The sequence below is a fragment of the Mobula hypostoma genome, chromosome 31 (assembly GCF_963921235.1).
Source record: "Mobula hypostoma chromosome 31, sMobHyp1.1, whole genome shotgun sequence".
Taxonomy (NCBI): domain Eukaryota; kingdom Metazoa; phylum Chordata; class Chondrichthyes; order Myliobatiformes; family Myliobatidae; genus Mobula; species Mobula hypostoma.
In genome coordinates, this window is record NC_086127.1 from 7,422,779 (window position 1) to 7,441,805 (window position 19,027).

The 19,027-nt window shown below is 43.0% G+C and overlaps 1 protein-coding gene across 2 annotated transcripts in view; it reads right to left on the minus strand.

Moving 5' to 3' along the window:
* LOC134340002 (NACHT, LRR and PYD domains-containing protein 3-like) overlaps positions 1–17,802 on the minus strand; it is a 44,877-nt gene extending 27,075 nt beyond the window's left edge. Inside the window, exons 1-3 of one of the 2 annotated variants that reach the window (XM_063036866.1) lie at positions 17,706–17,802; positions 9,576–9,742; positions 3,838–3,909 (exon numbers count right to left, since the gene is read on the minus strand). In XM_063036866.1, coding sequence (XP_062892936.1) covers positions 3,838–3,847 — 10 coding nt within the window. In that variant the 5' untranslated portion in view covers positions 3,848–3,909; positions 9,576–9,742; positions 17,706–17,802. Of the gene's footprint in view, positions 1–3,837; positions 3,910–9,575; positions 9,743–16,462; positions 16,665–17,705 lie in introns of those variants that run through there. The other variant, XM_063036865.1, reaches the window with a different exon arrangement.
* Positions 17,803–19,027: the final 1,225 nt, after the last annotated feature.

The following is a 19,027-nucleotide window of genomic DNA, read 5'->3' on the forward strand; positions in this document are numbered from 1 at the left end:
TGGTGTTGTGGATGATGAGGTAGGTTTTCAAAACTTGCAGAGAGATTTAGGACAGTTAGAAAAGTGGGCTGAAAGATGGCAGATGGAGTTTAATGCTGAAAAATGTGAGGTGCTACATTTTGGTAAAACTAGTCAAAATAGGACATACATGGTAAATGGTAGGGCATTAAAGAATTCTTTAGAACAGAGGGATCTAGTAATAATGGTGCATAGTTCCCTGAAGATGGAATCTCATGTGGATAGGGTGGTGAGGAAAGCTTTTGGTTTGCTGGCCTTTATTAATCAGAGTATTGAGTATAGGAGTTGGGATGTAATGTTGAACCTGCATAAGGCATTGGTAAGGGCAAATCTGGAGTATTGTGTACAGTTCTGGTCACCGAATTATGGGAAACATGTCAATAAAATTGAGAGAGTACAGAGGAGGTTTACTAAAATGTTGCCTGGGTTTCATCTCCTAAGTTACAGAGAAAGGTTGAACAAGTTAGGTCTTTATTCTTTGGGGCGTAGAAGGTTGAGAGGAGACTTAATAGAGATGTTTATAATTATGAGGGGGATTGATAGAGTTGACGTGGTTAGACTTTTTCCATTGAGAGTGGGGAAGATTCAAACAAGCAGGCATGGGTTGAGAATTGGAGGACAAAAGTTTAGGGGTAACATGAGGGGGAACTTCTTTACTCAGAGAGTGGTAGCTGTGTGTAACGAGCTTCCAGCAGAAGTGGTTGAGGCAGGTTCGATGTTGTCGTTTGAAGTTAAATTGAATAGATATATGGACAGGAAAGGAATGGAGGGTTGTGGGCTGAGTGCAGGTCAGTGGGAATAGGATAGGGTAAGAGTTCGGCACGGACTAGAAGGGCCAAGGCGGCCTATTTCCGTGCTGTAATTTTATATGGTTATATGGTTAAAATTGCAAACATTGCTGACAGCCAACCAATGTGCAGACAACAATCTTTGCAAATACACCAAACAAGCAAACACTTAATTTAATAGCAAATAAATAAATGCAGAAATAAATAAACGTTATGAGAACAGGAGACATTTAGTCCTTCATAGATTGTGTTCAGTGATCTGTTAAGTCTTGTAGAGAGTGAACTTTTCCACTGTTTCAGGCGCAGGATGGATAAAGGATAATCACTGTTTCTGATCCTGACATGTGAGACCAAAGCCTCCTGTACCTCCTGTTCGATGGCAGCAACGAGGAGACAGAATGGTCTGGATGGTGGAGCTACATGTTGATAGATGCCTCTTTCCTGCGTCAGTTTTCCTTGGTGGGGAAGGTTTTTCTTGTGATGGACAAAGCTTATGCAGGTTTTTCCATTCATGGTCATTGGTGTTTCCATACCAGACCCTGATGCCTTCAGTCAGGATGCTCTCCACTGTGCCTTTTTAGAAGTTTATCTAAACTTCTCATGTCACCACGGGCCCATATTCTGCCTTAATTTTTCATAAGCTCACCTCAATCACCTAGACAGTAATCAAGATGAAATACATACCTGAAACCTTCCCCCCTCCCCCAGCCCACTCCACTGGCAAAAAGGTCAAAGGGGATATAAGCTTTTTCCTGCTCCTTCTCCAAGATAAGGGCACACAGATCGTGGCTTAATATAGCTCAGCAAAGACAAGGCAGCCGTTTAACTCTGCTGCAGGGTGAAAAGTCCCAGCCTATTCTACCTCTCCTTATAACTCAAGACCCCCACTCCGGTTAATATCTTCACAAACGTTTCGGTACCCTTTCCATCTTAATGACATACAGTTTCAGGGAAATATGCATCCGACCCTTTGGCTCTCGCCATTCTGCAACATTTATAGAGCAGTCCGGCGCTGGTTTAACTTTACAAAGTGAACCCATCCCTTGATGCATTTTTCACATTCCTCTCGGTCAACTTTTTTGTCCATTATACCACCAATTTTGATGCTATCCTCAAATTTACAAATGACAGTGACAAATTTATCTACAAAATCATTAATACAGGTAGCAACAGTGGACTCAGCATCCATCCACACCACTGGTGACAAACCGCCAATCTGAGTAGAACTCTATTCATAACCCTCTGATTCCTTCCAACGAGCCAATTTCATATCCAGTTGCCTAGCTCGTCCGCAAGGTAATGAATCTCAAGGCAGTATATGGTGACGTATATGTACATTGCTAATAAATTCACAGTGAACTTTGAACTTTTGAGCTTTTAATTAATCCAAGTATCACCAAATGCGACATCACAGCTAGACAATATATGGAAACTATATTTAACACATTTGACGCCATTAATGTGTCCGTTTTAGAAACATAGAAACATAGAAACATAGAAAATAGGTGCAGGAATAGGCCATTCGGCCCTTCGAGCCTGCACCGCCATTTATTATGATCATGGCTGATCATCCAACTCAGAACCCAGCCTTCCCTCCATACCCCCTGACCCCTGTAGCCACAAGGGCCATATCTAACTCCCTCTTAAACATAGCCAATGAACTGGCCTCAACAGTTTGCTGTGGCAGAGAATTCCACAGATTCACCACTCTCTGTGTGAAGAAGTTTTTCCTAATCTCGGTCCTAAAAGGCTTCCCCTCTATCCTCAAACTGTGACCCCTCGTTCTGGACCTCCCCAACATCGGGAACAATCTTCCCGCATCTAGCTTGTCCAATCCCTTTAGGATCTTATACGTTTCAATCAGATCCCCCCTCAATCTTCTAAATTCCAATGAGTACAAGCCCAGTTCATCCAGTCTTTCTTCATATGAAAGTTCTGCCATCCCAGGAATCAATCTGGTGAACCTTCTTTGTACTCCCTGTATGGCAAAGATGTCTTTCCTCAGATTAGGGGACCAAAACTGCACACAATACTCCAGGTGTGGTCTCACCAAGGCCTTGTACAACTGCAGTAGTACCTCCCTGCTCCTGTACTCGAATCCTCTCGCTATAAATGCCAGCATACCATTCGCCTTTTTCACCGCCTGCTGTACCTGCATGCCCACTTTCAATGACTGGTGTATAATGACACCCAGGTCTCGTTGCACCTCCCCTTTTCCTAATCGGCCACCATTCAGGTAATAATCTGTTTTCCTATTTTTGCCACCAAAGTGGATAACTTCACATTTATCCACATTAAATTGCATCTGCCATGAGTTTTCCCACTCACCCAACCTATCCAAGTCACCCTGCATCCTCCTCACTGCTAACACTGCCACCCAGCTTCGTGTCATCCGCAAACTTGGAGATGCTGTATTTAATTCCCTCATCCAAGTCATTAATATATATTGTAAACAACTGGGGTCCCAGCACTGAGCCTTGCGGTACCCCACTAGTCACTGCCTGCCATTCTGAAAAGGTCCCGTTTATTCCCACTCTTTGCTTCCTGTCTGCTAACCAATTCTCCACCCACACCAATACCTTACCCCCAATACCGTGTGCTTTAAGTTTGCACACTAATCTCCTGTGTGGGACCTTGTCAAAAGCCTTTTGAAAATCCAAATATACCACATCGACTGGTTCTCCCCTATCCACTGTACTAGTTACATCCTCAAAAAATTCTATGAGATTCGTCAGACATGATTTTCCTTTCACAAATCCATGCTGACTTTGTCCGATCATTTCACCGCTTTCCAAATGTGCTGTTATCACATCCTTGATAACTGACTCCAGCAGTTTCCCCACCACCGACGTTAGGCTAACCGGCCTATAATTCCCCGGTTTCTCTCTCCCTCCTTTTTTAAAAAGTGGGGTTACATTAGCCACCCTCCAATCCTCAGGAACTAGTCCAGAATCGTTAGCGCCTGAATAAATTGCTTAATCTGAATTATTGCACACCAACAGGACAGAAGCCAACATCCCAGTGATCATACCTGCAGCCATTCTGATTCTTCTTGTTGATACTTTGCTCGCGGTGCAGGAAAGCTCCACCTGCTGGCGATGCTCTGAATTACACACAACAAGCAGACAGTAAGTCAGAGAGAGTACAATTACTTTGCAAACATTACAGTATCTCCACCCCTGTATCAGAATAGCAGTTGGCCGAGGGAGCAAACATTGTTCGTAAACATCAACATGCACACCATGTCGGTATGTCTGTCCAGTGATATCTAGTGCATCATACTGACAGAGTCATAGAGCAACAGAGCACGTATACGGACTCTTCAGCCCAACAAGACCATGCTGACTACAGTGACCACGGAAATGGTCCGAATGTCCTGTGATGGGCCCATATCACTGAAGGTCCCTTCACTCCCATTACCCGTCCAAATTGCTCCTTAACTGATTTTTATTGTATCTGCCTTATCCACTGCCTCCATCACTCACTCCGCATACAGTGCCCATAACATGTATTCACCGCCACCCGGGAGTTTTCATGTTTTATTGTTTTACAATATTGAATGAGAGTTGATTTATGTTGGCCATTTTTACATTGATCAACAGGAGATTGACACTTCCGTGTGAAAGTGAAAACGAATCTCTACAAAATAAACTAAATTAATTCCAAATAGAAAACACAAAATTATTGATTACATAAGTATTCATGCCCTTAAATATGACACACTAAATCATCACTGGTGCAGTCAATAGGTTTTAGAAGTCACATAATTAGTTAAATAGAGATCTATTTTTCGAGTTGTGTCTGCAGTCAAAGTGTTTCAATTGATTATAGTAAAAGTATTCCTGTATCTGGTAGGTATCTGGTGAGTCAGTATCCTGGCAAAAACTATATCATGAAAAGAACACTCTAAGCAACTCCCCGAAAACTTTATTGAATAGTACAAGTCATGAGATACAAGAAAATTTCTAAGTCACTGTATACCCCTTGGAGTGCAGTTATGTCAATCACCGAGAAATGACAGAAATATGGCACGGCTGTATATATGCCTAGAGCAGACCGCCCTCAAAAACTGAGTGGCCGCACAAGAAGAGGACTAGTGAGCGTGGCCACCAAGAGACCTATGACAACTCTGAAGGAGTTACCAGCTTCAGTGGTTGAGATGGGAGAGACTGTGCATACAACTGTTGTCCGGTTGCATCACCGGTCGCAGCTTTATGGGAGAGCGGTAAACAGAAAGCCTTTGTTGAAAAAAAAACTCATGTGAAATCTGGGCTATAGTTTGCCAGAAAGCATGTGGGAGACTCTGAAGTCAGCTGGAAGAAGATTCTACGGTCTGATTAAAATAAAATTCAGCTCTTTGGCCATCAGACTAAACGTTATGTTTGGCATAATCAAACACCGCACATTATCAGTAACACACCGCCCGTTCCGAGAAGAATGGTGGTGGCTGCATCATACTGTGGGATTGCTTCACTCCAGCAGGCCCTGAAAGGATTGTACAGGCAGATGGTAAAATGAATGCAGCAAAACACAGGGAAATCCTGGAGGAAATCTTGATGCAGTCTGCAAGATAAGTGCGACTTGCAGAATGTTTGTTTTCCAGCAAGATATTGACGGCAAGCATAAAGCCAAGTATACACAGGAGTAGCTTAAAAACAGAAATGTCAATGTCCTGGAGTGGACAAGTCAGAGTCCATACTTCAATGCAACTGGGAATTTGTGGTTGGGCTTGAAAAGGGCTGTACACTCACGATCCCTATGCAAAATGACAGAGAATGAGCAGTTTTATAAAGAAGAATGGGGAAAAATTGCAGAGTCCAGATGTGCAAAGCTGATAGAGGCCTATCCACACAGACTGAAGCCTGTAATTGCTGCCAAAGGTGCATCTACTTAATACTGACTTGGACGGTGTAAATTCTTATGCAATCAATTAGTTTTTGTTTTATATGTGTAATTAATTTAGATCACTTTGGAGAGACCTGTTTTCACTTTGTCAAGAAGGGGTCTTTTTCTGTTGATCAGTTTCAATAAAAGTCAAATTAAATCCATTACATAGAAACATAGAAACATAGAAAATAGGTGCAGGAGTAGGCCATTCGGCCCTTCGAGCCTGCACCGCCATTTATTATGATCATGGCTGATCATCCAACTCAGAACCCAGCCTTCCCTCCATACCCCCTGACCCCTGTAGCCACAAGGGCCATATCTAACTTCCTTTTAAACATAGCTAATGAACTGGCCTCAACAGTTTGCTGTGGCAGAGAATTCCACAGATTCACCACTCTCTGTGTGAAGAAGTTTTTCCTAACCTCGGTCCTAAAAGGCTTCCCCTCTATCCTCAAACTGTGACCCCTCGTTCTAGACCTCCCCAACATCGGGAACAATCTTCCCGCATCTAGCCTGTCCAATCCCTTTAGGATCTTATACGTTTCAATCAGATCCCCCCTCAATCTTCTAAATTCCAACGAGTACAAGCCCAGTTCATCCAGTCTTTCTTCATATGAAAGACCTGCCATCCCAGGAATCAATCTGGTGAACCTTCTTTGTACTCCCTCTATGGCAAAGATGTCTTTCCTCAGATTAGGGGACCAAAACTGCACACAATACTCCAGGTGTGGTCTCACCAAGGCCTTGTACAACTGCAGTAGTACCTCCCTGCTCCTGTACTCGAATCCTCTCGCTATAAATGCCAGCATACCGTTCGCCTTTTTCACCGCCTGCTGTACCTGCATGCCTACTTTCAATGACTGGTGTATAATGACACCCAGGTCTCGTTGCACCTCCCCTTTTCCTAATCGGCCACCATTCAGATAATAATCTGTTTTCCTATTTTTGCCACCAAAGTGGATAACTTCACATTTATCCACATTAAATTGCATCTGCCATGAGTTTGCCCACTCACCCAACCTATCCAAGTCACCCTGCATCCTCTTAGCATCCTCCTCACTGCTAACACTGCCACCCAGCTTTGTGTCATCCGCAAACTTGGAGATGCTGCATTTAATTTCCTCATCCAAGTCATTAATATATATTGTAAACAACTGGGGTCCCAGCACTGAGCCTTGCGGTACCCCACTAGTCACCGCCTGCCATTCTGAAAAGGTCCCGTTTATTCCCACTCTTTGCTTCCTGTCTGCTAACCAATTCTCCACCCACACCAATACCTTACCCCCAATACCGTGTGCTTTAAGTTTGCACACTAATCTCCTGTGTGGGACCTTGTCAAAAGCCTTTTGAAAATCCAAATATACCACATCGACTGGTTCTCCCCTATCCACTCTACTAGTTACATCCTCAAAAAATTCTGAGATTCGTCAGACATGATTTTCCTTTCACAAATCCATGCTGACTTTGTCCGATCATTTCACCGCTTTCCAAATGTGCTGTTATCACATCCTTGATAACTGACTCCAGCAGTTTCCCCACCACCGACGTTAGGCTAACCGGCCTATAATTCCCCGGTTTCTCTCTCCCTCCTTTTTTAAAAAGTGGGGTTACATTAGCCACCCTCCAATCCTCAGGAACTAGTCCAGAATCTAACGAGTTTTGAAAAATTATCACTAATGCATCCACTATTTCTTGGGCCACTTCCTTAAGCACTCTGGGATGCAGACCATCTGGCCCCGGGAATTTATCTGCCTTCAATCCCTTCAATTTACCTAACACCACTTCCCTACTAACATGTATTTCGCTCAGTTCCTCCATCTCACTGGACCCTCTGTCCCTTACTATTTTTGGAAGATTATTTATGTCCTCCTTAGTGAAGACAGAACCAAAGTAATTATTCAATTGGTCTGCCATGTCCTTGCTCCCCATAATCAATTCACCTGTTTCTGTTTGCAGGGGACCTACATTTGTCTTTATCAGTCTTTTCCTTTTTACATATCTATAAAAGCTTTTACAGTCCGTTTTTATGTTCTCTGCCAGTTTTCTCTCATAATCTTTTTTCCCCTTCCTAATTAAGCCCTTTGTCCTCCTCTGCTGAACTCTGAATACTTCCAAGGGGGCGGGGTGTATACTTTTTGTAGGCGCTGTAATCATCAAACTCTGAATTAAACCTTTGCTGCTCATGTCCCTTTTAAAACTTTCCTTCACATCCGAAATCTATTTCCCCAGTTCTGCTCTCCCCTAACCTCGGGAAAAGAGATTGAACACTAACCTATCTCTGCTTCTCATAATTTTAAACATTTGTGTAAAGTCGCTGCTCATTCTCTTGTGTTCCAAGGGGTAAAGACTCAGGCTAGCCGTCCTCTACTTGTAACTCAAGCCTTTATTCTTGACAACATCATCGTAATTCCTCTCTACACTCTTTCTAGTTTAACCATAGCTTTTTTATAACAGAGAGACATAATCCACTCACAGAGAGATGTAGGTCTCCACGCACATCCTCACGAAAGGCAGCTGCACATGATGTCACAACCTCCGTACCTAGTAACCCCGACCGGTAAAGGCCAGTGAGCTGAACACCTTTCTCCCCACCCTGTAGTCTTAGTGCCCGCTGGTCCATTACACTACCCAGTGCCCTATCACAGCCCGACGTTGGATTGATAGCCAAAACTACCGATCCGTATTTGCATGGCAATCTATTTACCACTCATCCGCCTATTTCCTCAACTGATTATCATCCCTATAACCTACAATAATCTTCACTATCAACAGTACCTCCTAATTTTCTGTCATCCGCAAACTTGCTGGTCAAGCCTTGTGATCCGCACGCAAATCATTGCTGTAAAATAATAAATATCAGTCCACAATCGTACGCCTGGGCACTCCACGAGTTTTCTGAGTCCATTCTGCGGAGGAAACTTCAACTACCAGTCTTTGCTTCCTACCTTCAAACTGATTTTGAATCCATTTAAGCAGCTCTCGCTGGACTGTATGGTACCTAATCTCCAATGCCAACCTGTCAAAGGCTTTTCTAATATCCAGTGTACGACTTCCACTGCCCTAACTTCATTTACGACTTTAGTTAAATCTTCAAAATCCTTCAGGAAACACGACAATACCAAACAGTATGCTACCTGTCCTTATTTTGGTCTACGGAGACAATTTCGGTCCAAACAGCTCAAATCAGTCAATATCCCGATCCTGACAGGGACAAAACACGCCCTGGTAAAGATCAGTTCACACTCTCATAAAATCCAGGATCATCTCTCCATCCGATCCCTGACACAGGCACGGACCGAATCACATTCAGCCTCACTCAAAATAAGAGTGTTCTAAATCTAGATTAACTTTAAACAATATAATATTTTGTGTAGGACAGATGACAATAGAAATGGCAAGTTTATATCAAATTGAAACCATGTGTTGCATCTTACATCTAAACCAAAGAAACTATATTCTGAAATGAACTGAAAAACATGCGAAATCCCAAAAAATGGTTAATATTTGAAGACTATGGTAGGTTCAATGTACAGAAATGTTTAACCAGAGAACAATAAACATTACTGCATAGTACCGTTCATTTGTCATTTTGAAATGATCACGACGAAACACAGCCAAGCAAAGAATAATCAGAACCTGACCAAAAGCTACTGGAGATGATGCAAGATCTTGAAATGAGTAAACACTGTGAGAGAATGGGAGTGGCCTTAAAGAGCTGAGCTGCTGACAGCACATTGGCAGACTGGAGTGATTACACGTCCATCTGACAGAGGCATAACTGCTAGATATGGGTACACTCAATGTCACTCCAAGTTTTTCACATCTTCATTTGTACAGATATGTAATGTCTAAAGGATCAGTGTCTGAGGAAATGAGCCTCACCAAACTTTCTCCTGACTGGACGAATTGAAACTATGAATCAGAAGGGCTCTCCAGTTGATGCTTTCAGTCCTCAGTTTGGTTCACTTGTTGCTGTTCCCTCATCGGCATTCGTGGTTTTCTTCCAGTTGTAGGATTTTCTTCCAATAAAACTGTCACCGCAGGGCTACCTTAAACCAGAAAAATACTGAAGCACGTTAACAATACAAAGAAGTACAAAAAAGTTCTACTGAATATTCCTAAAAACAAAACTCGCTGAAACGTAAATATAAGGACCGCAGTGAACAAATCTGTAATTGTCTGTCACACTTCACAAAGCCAGGCATGGGATACAAAGCTGTTATCCACCAGTCATGGTGAAGCATAAGATATAGGAACAGAATTATGTCATTTGGTCCACAGATTCTGCTTCTCCATTCAACCATGGCTGTTATTTTCCCCAAAGCCATTTTCCTTGCTCTCCCTGTAACCCTGCAGCTACTTAGTATTCTAGAATCTATTAATCTCTGTCTAAATGAACCCAATGACAGCACTCAGTGCTCTCCTTGGCAACAGATTCCACAGATCAAACATTTGGCTGAGGAAATTTTTCTCATCTCAAAGAAGTGCAAGGGACAAAATTTGTAATCTGAAATATCAGAATAGTAATCTATGCAAATAAACACGGAGATGGGGGCGATCTTACATGAGTATTTTGCATCTGTATTTGGTAAGAAAATAGACACAGACTCTATAGAAGTGAGGCAAAGCAGCGACGATGTCATGGACACTCTGCAGATTATAATGAGGTGTTTGCTGTCTTGAGACTAATTAGGGGGGTTAAATCCCCAGCGCCTGACAACGTGTTCCCTCGGACGTACTGGGTAGCAAATAGAGAAATTTCAGGGGCCCAAACCGAGATAGTTAAATCAGCCTTAAGAAAGGTTCCAAAATAAACCAGGAAGTTATAGTCTGATGTGCCTAACATTGGTAGTGAGAAAGTTACTGGAAGGTATTGAAGGGACCCGATGTAAGAGTATTTGGGTAGGCAATGACTAATTAGAGATTGTCAGTATGGTTCAGTGTCTTCTCTACCCAATCTTATAGAGTTTTATGAGGCAGTTATCAGGAAAGTTGATGAAAGCAAGGCAGTGGATGTGATCTACATGGACTTTAACGAGGCAGTTGATAAGGTTGTGAATGGAAGGTTGTTGATGAAGGTTCAATCACGCGACATTCATGATGAAGTATTAAATTAGATTAGATTTTGGCTTTGTGGGAGAAGCTGGAGAGTGGATGTAGATAGAATGACTGACTGGAGCCTGCGACTAGTGGAGTGACATAGGGATCGGTGCTGTTGTTTGTCATCTACATCAACAATCTGAATGACAACGTGATTAGCAGGATCAGAAAATTTGCAGCTATCACCAAGATTGGGCGGTGGGAGTGTTTGCAGGGGAGATAGTATAGTGAACAGCGAGCAGACTATCAGAGAATGCAGCGGGATCTGGACCACCAAGAAAAAGGCGCTTAGAAACAGATGGAATTGAATGCAGACAAGTGCGATGTGTTGCACTTCAGTAGGACCAGCCAGTGTAGGTCGTAGTGAATGGCTGAGGAATGAGGAGTTCTGTAGAACAAAGGGATCCATCATTTCCATGATTAATTAAAAGTGGCGGCACAGGTAGTTATGACCCTAAAATAAAGTTCTTGGTAGACAGACCCTCATCAACTAAATTACTCAGTGCAGACGATGGGATGTTATGTTAAAGTTTTATGTTTGTGAAACCTGATTTGTAACTACGTATTTGGTGCAGTTTTTGGTGAACTACGTAGAGAAAATACTTAAATAAGTTTGAAAGAGTACACAGAAAAATTTGCAAGGACGTTGCTGGGTCTAGATGATCTGAGTTATAAGGCAAGAATGACTAGGTTAGAACTTCATTCCTTGGTATGTAGAAGATTAAGGGGAGATTTGATAGAGGTAATCACAATTAGGAGGGGTAAGTGCAAGCAGGTCCTTTTTCCATTGAGATCATGGGTTCAGGGTGAAACGTGAAATGTTTAAAGGGAACATGAGGGTAAAGTTGTTCACTCAGAAGGTAGTGAGAGCGTGGAATGAACTGCAAGTGATCTTAATACTGAAATGAAAATTGGATAGATATATGGATGACTATGGTCCGGGTGCAGGTCGAAGGGACGAGGCAGTTTTAATGGTTCGGTGCGGACTTGATGGTCCAAAGGGCCTGCTTATGCGTTGTACTTTTCTATGACACTATGACTTCTTGAAAGCGAACCTTTATTCGGAGGTAGTGCTTTCAGATCCCAGTTAATGGAAACATCATCTCCATGTCCACGAGAACCAGGCTTTTCGTATTTGGTCAGATTAACTCACATATCTGCCGCCGTCCCTCTGACCTCTATTGACCACAGACCCAAAGCCACCAAATGCTCCTCATACATAATGCCCTTCGACGCTGTGATCATCCAGTTGTTTAAAAATAATAACAACAGCACTGAACACATTTCCAGGAATAACGGGTAAATTAGTACCAGGATAATTTGCTGGGAAACCCCGGCCTTTCTTCACTGTTTTACCACCTATCACGAAAAGAGTGCCTGTGCACAAGTCCATTTCCAGGAGATTTAAGCCATGTCAGGGCGAATGTAATAAAAAGAAACGAGAATTACGAGAAACGCTCAGCGGTGAAGGAACAGCTGTGTGCAGAGGAACAAAGTTAACCATTCAGAATCACAAACTTCCGTCAGACATTTTCCGCGTTTAGCGCAGATCTTCAGTTTCTGTTTGATTTCCACTGACAGGGAGGGGGAACTCTCAAACATTGAACCCCCTGGTCCATCCCTACTGTTGCAAACACGGAACGGCCCATTTAATCAAAGCCTTTCCTTGTGTGGGATGGAATGAAAACTCATTCTCTCCTTTCCTTCCTAAGGAACTCTAATCTTCTCAATTGTATTTGCTTCAGGGAGGAATCGTGACCCACATCCTGGTTCAGTTCCGTTCGTGTTATCACATTGATTCATTCTTTACTTTGGGAGCAGTTTATTATCAGACTATAAACCCCAGCGATAGCTCGGGACAGAGACCGCTGCGGGTTTATCGCACGGAGACAGCAGAGGGAAGGGCACTGTGAACTCTGATGAAGTATTAGGCATTTGGATTAACCTTTTCTTTTGAACACTGAACATTGGCTTTCTCCAGATATAACTCTGTTCCCATTGCCTCGAGTGCACTGTTTTCAAGGTCAGCCTGTTTATCAAGCCATCATAGAAGATAGGATGTAGAACATAGAATAGTACAGCACAGTACAGGCCCTTCGGCCCACAATGTTGTGCCGACCCTTAGACCCTGCCTCGCATATAACCCCCCACCTTAAATTCCTCCATATACCTGTCTAGCAGTCTCTGAAATTTCACTAGTGTATCTGCCTCCACCACTGACTCAGGCAGTGCATCCCACGCACCAACCACTCTCTGAGTAAAAAACCTTCCTCTAATATCCCCTTTGAACTTCCCACCCCTTACCTTAAAGCCATGCCCTCTTGTACTGAGCAGTGGTGCCCTGGGGAAGAGGCGCTGGCTATCCACTCTATCTATTCCTCTTATTATCTTGCATACCTCTATCATATCTCTTCTCATCCTCCTTCTTTCCAAAGAGCAAAGCCCGAGCTCCGTTATCTCTGAGAATAATGCATACTCTCTAAACCAAGCAGCGTCCTGGTAAATATTTAACTATTGTCCGCAGTTGGACCGTCTATTGATGAGCCAGCTGGGGAGCATAACATCTCCCCGAGATAACTACTGGTCAAAGTCGACAGCAAGACAAGAATGCCCTCCCGCTTCGGTTTACTGCTCACTTACTGGAAACAAATTGCCAGGTCATATGAAATTCTGAATATTCCCCTCTATTAGAGATAATTACCAGTCAAAGTCGACGGCAGAGATAACAACCATCCACTCTTTTACTCCTGTATCGGTGATCCATATTAGTTCTTAGCAACAGCTATACAATGGAACCAACGCCTCGCTATATCTCCCCTCACTCTAATTGGCAATATGGCTGCTTTCCTAATTACTCCCCTTACACCGCCTACTGAAATGTAGTCGGGAATGGACAGAGAGTGACGGCCCCACCAGTGAAGGAATAAATAAAGCGAAACCTTGGTTCCCAGTGTCCGGGATCGTTAAAGCTCAGAGAGTGAAAATGTCCACCCCCTGCATCTGGATGCTCTTGCCTGGGGATCTCTGGGGTGGAGAAAATCCTTCACCACCCACCCCCGCCCCACCAAGGCTTTGCTCTTTATTCGGAACTGAATGGACAGTGTGGTGTTTCAAAGAATACATCCAGCAGCCTCGGTTCCCGCAGGACATGTTCAGAGAGTTGATCCAGCGAGCTGAAGGAAAGTATTAATCCCTTCAAGAGCCAAATTGCTACAGATCAACTTTTCAATAATCCATTCGTTTCTCAATCTCGCTTAAGATATCCTAGCCTTGCCCAAACATCTTTCCGTTGTATGAAAGAAGGGTGAGGCAATCGTGGCTAACAAACCAATATTTACACGGCCTGTCGAATGTGCGTCAATGTTTTTGGTAATATGCATCTATGAATATTTAGAATTAAAACTGAAAAGTTACATACTTTTGATTTTACTTATTATGTTACGTACCCCGTAACTGGATTGCCAAACCAGCAGAAATGGATCACTCAGTTGGAGTCTGGATTACTAGAACTAAGAAAGTTTTATTAAAGAAACAAGCAACACAGTACGCTAATCAAAAGGATAATAAATGCAACAGTTCAGCAATGATAAACACACATGTACACAGAATTAGGATAACACGATCAATCAAGCTCTATCGTCGTCTAGGGGTAAATGACCAGTTTCAAAGTGACGCAAAGTTCAGTTCAATTGAATTCAGTTCAGTTTGCAGTAATCGCTGCCGTGGGAGAGAGAGAGAGAAAGCGAATGAATATTCAAAAACGGCTTCCACACAGCTTCGATAACGGCTTCGATATTCTTCGCAGTCAGCTTTCAGGCGAGCCCTTTGTGATGTCTTCTGAGGTCACCGACTGTGACACCTCTGTTTCCAGATACGATCGTTTCTCTGCGGTGAACCCGGCACCCAGGCAAGGGCGGACACACACCAGGTTCCCGCTGATCGTGCCTTTCCACCCTGTGCGTCTATGGCTTGGTCCCGCGACCAGTCTTCCAAAACTTCCCACCGACTTGTGGGAGACGCACCACTTCCAGGGTCTCGTTACCTCGGGGTGTCGTGTGTGTCTTGCCTTAGTGAACCTGTCCCTTTTTATCCCTCTGCTGGGGTATCGCCTGTCCATCACTTCAAACAGTTCAGGTTTCAAAGGGGAAGCCGATCTTGACAGCTCTCCTTCCGTTAAACTCTCCCGTCCCTTCATTAACATCTCCAAATACTGCTTCATTGTTTTCCTTATCTCTCTTTCTCCTGAAGACAGGTGGCAGACCAACTGCTGATCCCACTGGTGCCAGCACAGGACAGCTAACATCTTAATCTATGTGTATTCTCATCACAATTAGTTGAAGGGTATAATAAAATAGAAAATAATAAGAAAAGATTTCATGTTTCGTAAACTCTTTAGCTGTGCACAATTCCATCTGTGCAGCAACAAATGTTATGTGCGCGGAAGCATTTCAGCTTTTGTGCAGCCGCGCACTGGCTCAGCTTAGATCTCTTTCTAGATTCCCCCTCCCTTATGAAACGGATGTGTCCACTGACTTGTCAGCGACAATCTGTTGTTCGAATTCGGCAATAATTAGGCCCAGGTCTCATCTTTGCTCATACCTACAATGGGGGAGGAGGTGTCTAAATGGAAAATACACTCAATAAACCTATATACCAGCTCGTTAATGCGAGTCAGTTAAACCTGCGGAAGCAACTCACTGCATAAAAACATGGTCATGAAGTTCAGTTGTTGTTCCGATCAAATATCAGAATGGGAAATAAATGGCATTTAAGTGACTTTGACAGTGGAATGTTTGTTGGTGCCTGACGGGGTAGTTAGAGTATCACAGAAAACTGCTGATCTTCTTTGATATTCATGTAGAAGCGGCTCGTTTTACAGAGAATGGAGAAAGAAACAAGCAAACAACCAAACAAAAAATACAGTGAGAGGCAGTTCTGTGGGTAAAAATGCCTTGTTAACGACACAGGTCAAGGAGGTTGGCCAGACTGATTCAATCTGACAGGAAGGCGACAGTAACTCAGATAACAACGCGTTTCAATAGTAGTGTGCAAAAGAGCTCACTAAACGTGTAGCATGCTGAATATTGAAGAGGACGGGCAAAAGCAGCAGAAACCGCGAGCATGCACTCAGTGTCCACGTTAGTAGGAACAGGAGGGACTGTACATTATAAAGTGCCCACTGTGTGTAAATTTCGATATTTTTATCAAAAGCCAATTACGTTTATTTCAGGAAGTTTTATTTTAAATATCCCGGCCAGATACACTCCGTCCTTTTTCAAAACGACACACGCCAGATTAAAAATAACATATTCAGCATATCCATAAAACCCTGCAATTTTAGATGCAATATTGAACTGATAGAAACACGAGAAACACTTCCCTGACAAGTGGGCGTATTGAAACAGCATAACGTTGCCCACCCAGCACATTCTCTGTACATAGCTGGTGCTGAACCCCTCAGCGAATCGATGCATCTGAATTTTATGATCCCGAACAGTAAGGGAGCTCACCCTGAGCAATGTTCAGTTGGTAACGCGATCATAAAGCTAAACATCACTCTGTTCAGCACGTAACCCCACAAACCATTCCGCAACGCTTGCATTAGGCCGCACTAAAACTCAAGTTTGGCTGAGTAGGTATTTCTAACACGTAGTTCGAGCCAGAATTACCATTTCAGTGCACGATGCAATGACTATCGTCCTCTCGAAAATTCGTCCTGCTCCAGAGAAGAATCACAACCCGCATCCTGGTTCGGTTCGGTTGGTTTCGTCCCTTTAATTTTTTGTTTACCATGTGACCAATTCATTGTCAGATTATAAACTCCAGTGTCAGCTCGGGGTAAAGTTCACTATTGCTTTATTGCTTAGAGATAGCAGAATAAATATCTCTGTGAACTGTGGTCGAATATGCATTTGGAATGACAATTAGAGTAATTATCAAGGTCGCAACTCTACCGTGATTACCATCTCCCAGATATACCTATCAGTCAAAATCGACAGCAGGGTAACAGCGCCATTATCCTTGAATTTATTGCTCACTTACTGGAAGCAAGCTACCATATCACAGCACAATCATATGAAATCCTCACCGAATTCACTGGTGAATTTGCCTGACATCGTATTTATTTTTCAAGTCCATTAACCGCTCCTCATCAAAAAGGAGACAGAAAAAAACTCTAAACATTAAAATCACTGGGTCTCTAATTTGTCAGAGTGTGCCGCTGGCATTCTGAATTAATGACAGGACATTAGCCCCCTTAATCCTATTCCGATATTCTTCATGATCTCAGCTGAGCCGTGCTCTCAGCAACGTAATACTGCGACCGCCTGCAACATCTCTCTTGATTTTCAGGAATTTATGCTCTGTGCAACTTGGCACATTGAAAATAAAAATCTCTGCTTCTCTTTTCCTTTAAGGTAGAAAGTTCCAAACGTACACCTGCCCTGCGCCATATAAGCATTTTATCTGTACGCATCTGTTTCAGCGGTCCCTAAGACAGCAAACATATTCTCCACATTCTTGCCAAGACTCAGCGTGATGTTAAATACTCCTAGCAAGCATTCAACTCATTTATCTAAACACCAGCTGCTAAAGACGCCACTTATTCATCTAAATAACTTCCTGTCGTTATTTAATACCAGAGAATACAACCAAACTCTTCAATTCAGTCAGTAACAGTGCATGCAATGAATTCACCTCAAACACGTCTAACTCAACGAAAAATATCTATAGCTGGCATACGCACCCACTCTTTGCAGAAATATATATATATATACAGAGGCAAAAGACACATCTGGAAATCTGAGCAATTTAAAAGAGAGTATTGAACTGGGAAAAACACTAAAAATACCACCGTGAGAAGTGGGCTCATTGAAACCCCATAACATTTCCCCGTACAGTCTCTGTCCTTACCTGGCGCTGGACACCCGAGTCTGTTTACAGCGAATCGGAGCATTTAAATTTTAATGGCCCTAACATATGTGAACACACCCTGAGCAATGTTCAGTTGATAACGCGCTCATAATTCTGAACATCAGCTGATTCAGCACTTTACGCTGACATTCCCTTACTCCAGGTTTAACTGCGTGCCCGTTGACTGGACCTGCACGGATTTCTAAGTCAGCCCGTTTATAAAGCCATCTTTGGCACTTGTCGCTGGTGGGCCATTAGAGAAATGGGCCAATTGGGGAGAAAAAATGCCGGGATTACCATCTCTCTAAGACAGCCACCGGTTAAAGTCGACAGCAAGATAAGAACGCCAGTCTCCTTCAGTTTACTGTTCACTTACTGGAAACAAGATACCACGTCACAGCAGCAATCATATGAAATTGGGACTTTTTCCCTCTAGTGAATTTCCCTGCATTTATTTTACACAAATATCTAGCATTCTTCGTCAGAGATCGATGGAAAAAGCCCGGACATTAAATAAATGTTCTTTGTGTCTCTTATTTGTCAGGGTGTTCTGCTGGCATGTTGAATTAGTAACAGGGCATTCGGCCACTCAGCGCGGTTGCACCATTCCACGTGATCACAGCTGGACTGTGATCTCAGCGGCCCAATTCTGCGACCGCCTGCATCACTACACTCCCTTGCCTGTCAATAATCTGTGCTCTGCGGAATTAAACACAGGGAAATAAACTCTGCTTCTCTTTTCCATTGAGGAAAAGAATTCCAGTTCGTTGATGTGGCAACAGCTCTAAATGCAAAAACATGCAGACATGGTCAAAAAGTTAAATTGTTGTTCAGTCCACACATCAGATGCGGTAGAAATGTAATGTAAGTCACTTTGACACTGGAGTGAGTGGAGGTGCCTAACAGGGTTGGTTTGAGTAATTCTGGAACTGCTCATCTCCAGGGATGTTCAAGTAAAAATGGATCGATTTACAGAGAATGGTGTGAAAAAGGCAGGCAAAATACAATGAACGGCAGTTCTGTGGGTGAAACGCCTTCATAATGAGAGAGATGAAAGAGAAATGTCAGACTGATTCATTCAGACAGGACGGCGACAGTAACTCAAATGACCACGCCTAACTAAGGGAGGGCACATAATAGAGCAAACATTAGCGGGGTTTTGGAGAACTGAGAAGCTTTTAAAAACTAGCAGAAGGCAACTAATAGTAATTAAGAAGGAAAAGATATAAGCTAGCCAATAATGTTAAAGGGGATTCCAAAAGTTCCTTCAGGTAAATAAAGCGTAAAAGAGAGGCGAGAGTGGATATGGAACCACTGGGAAA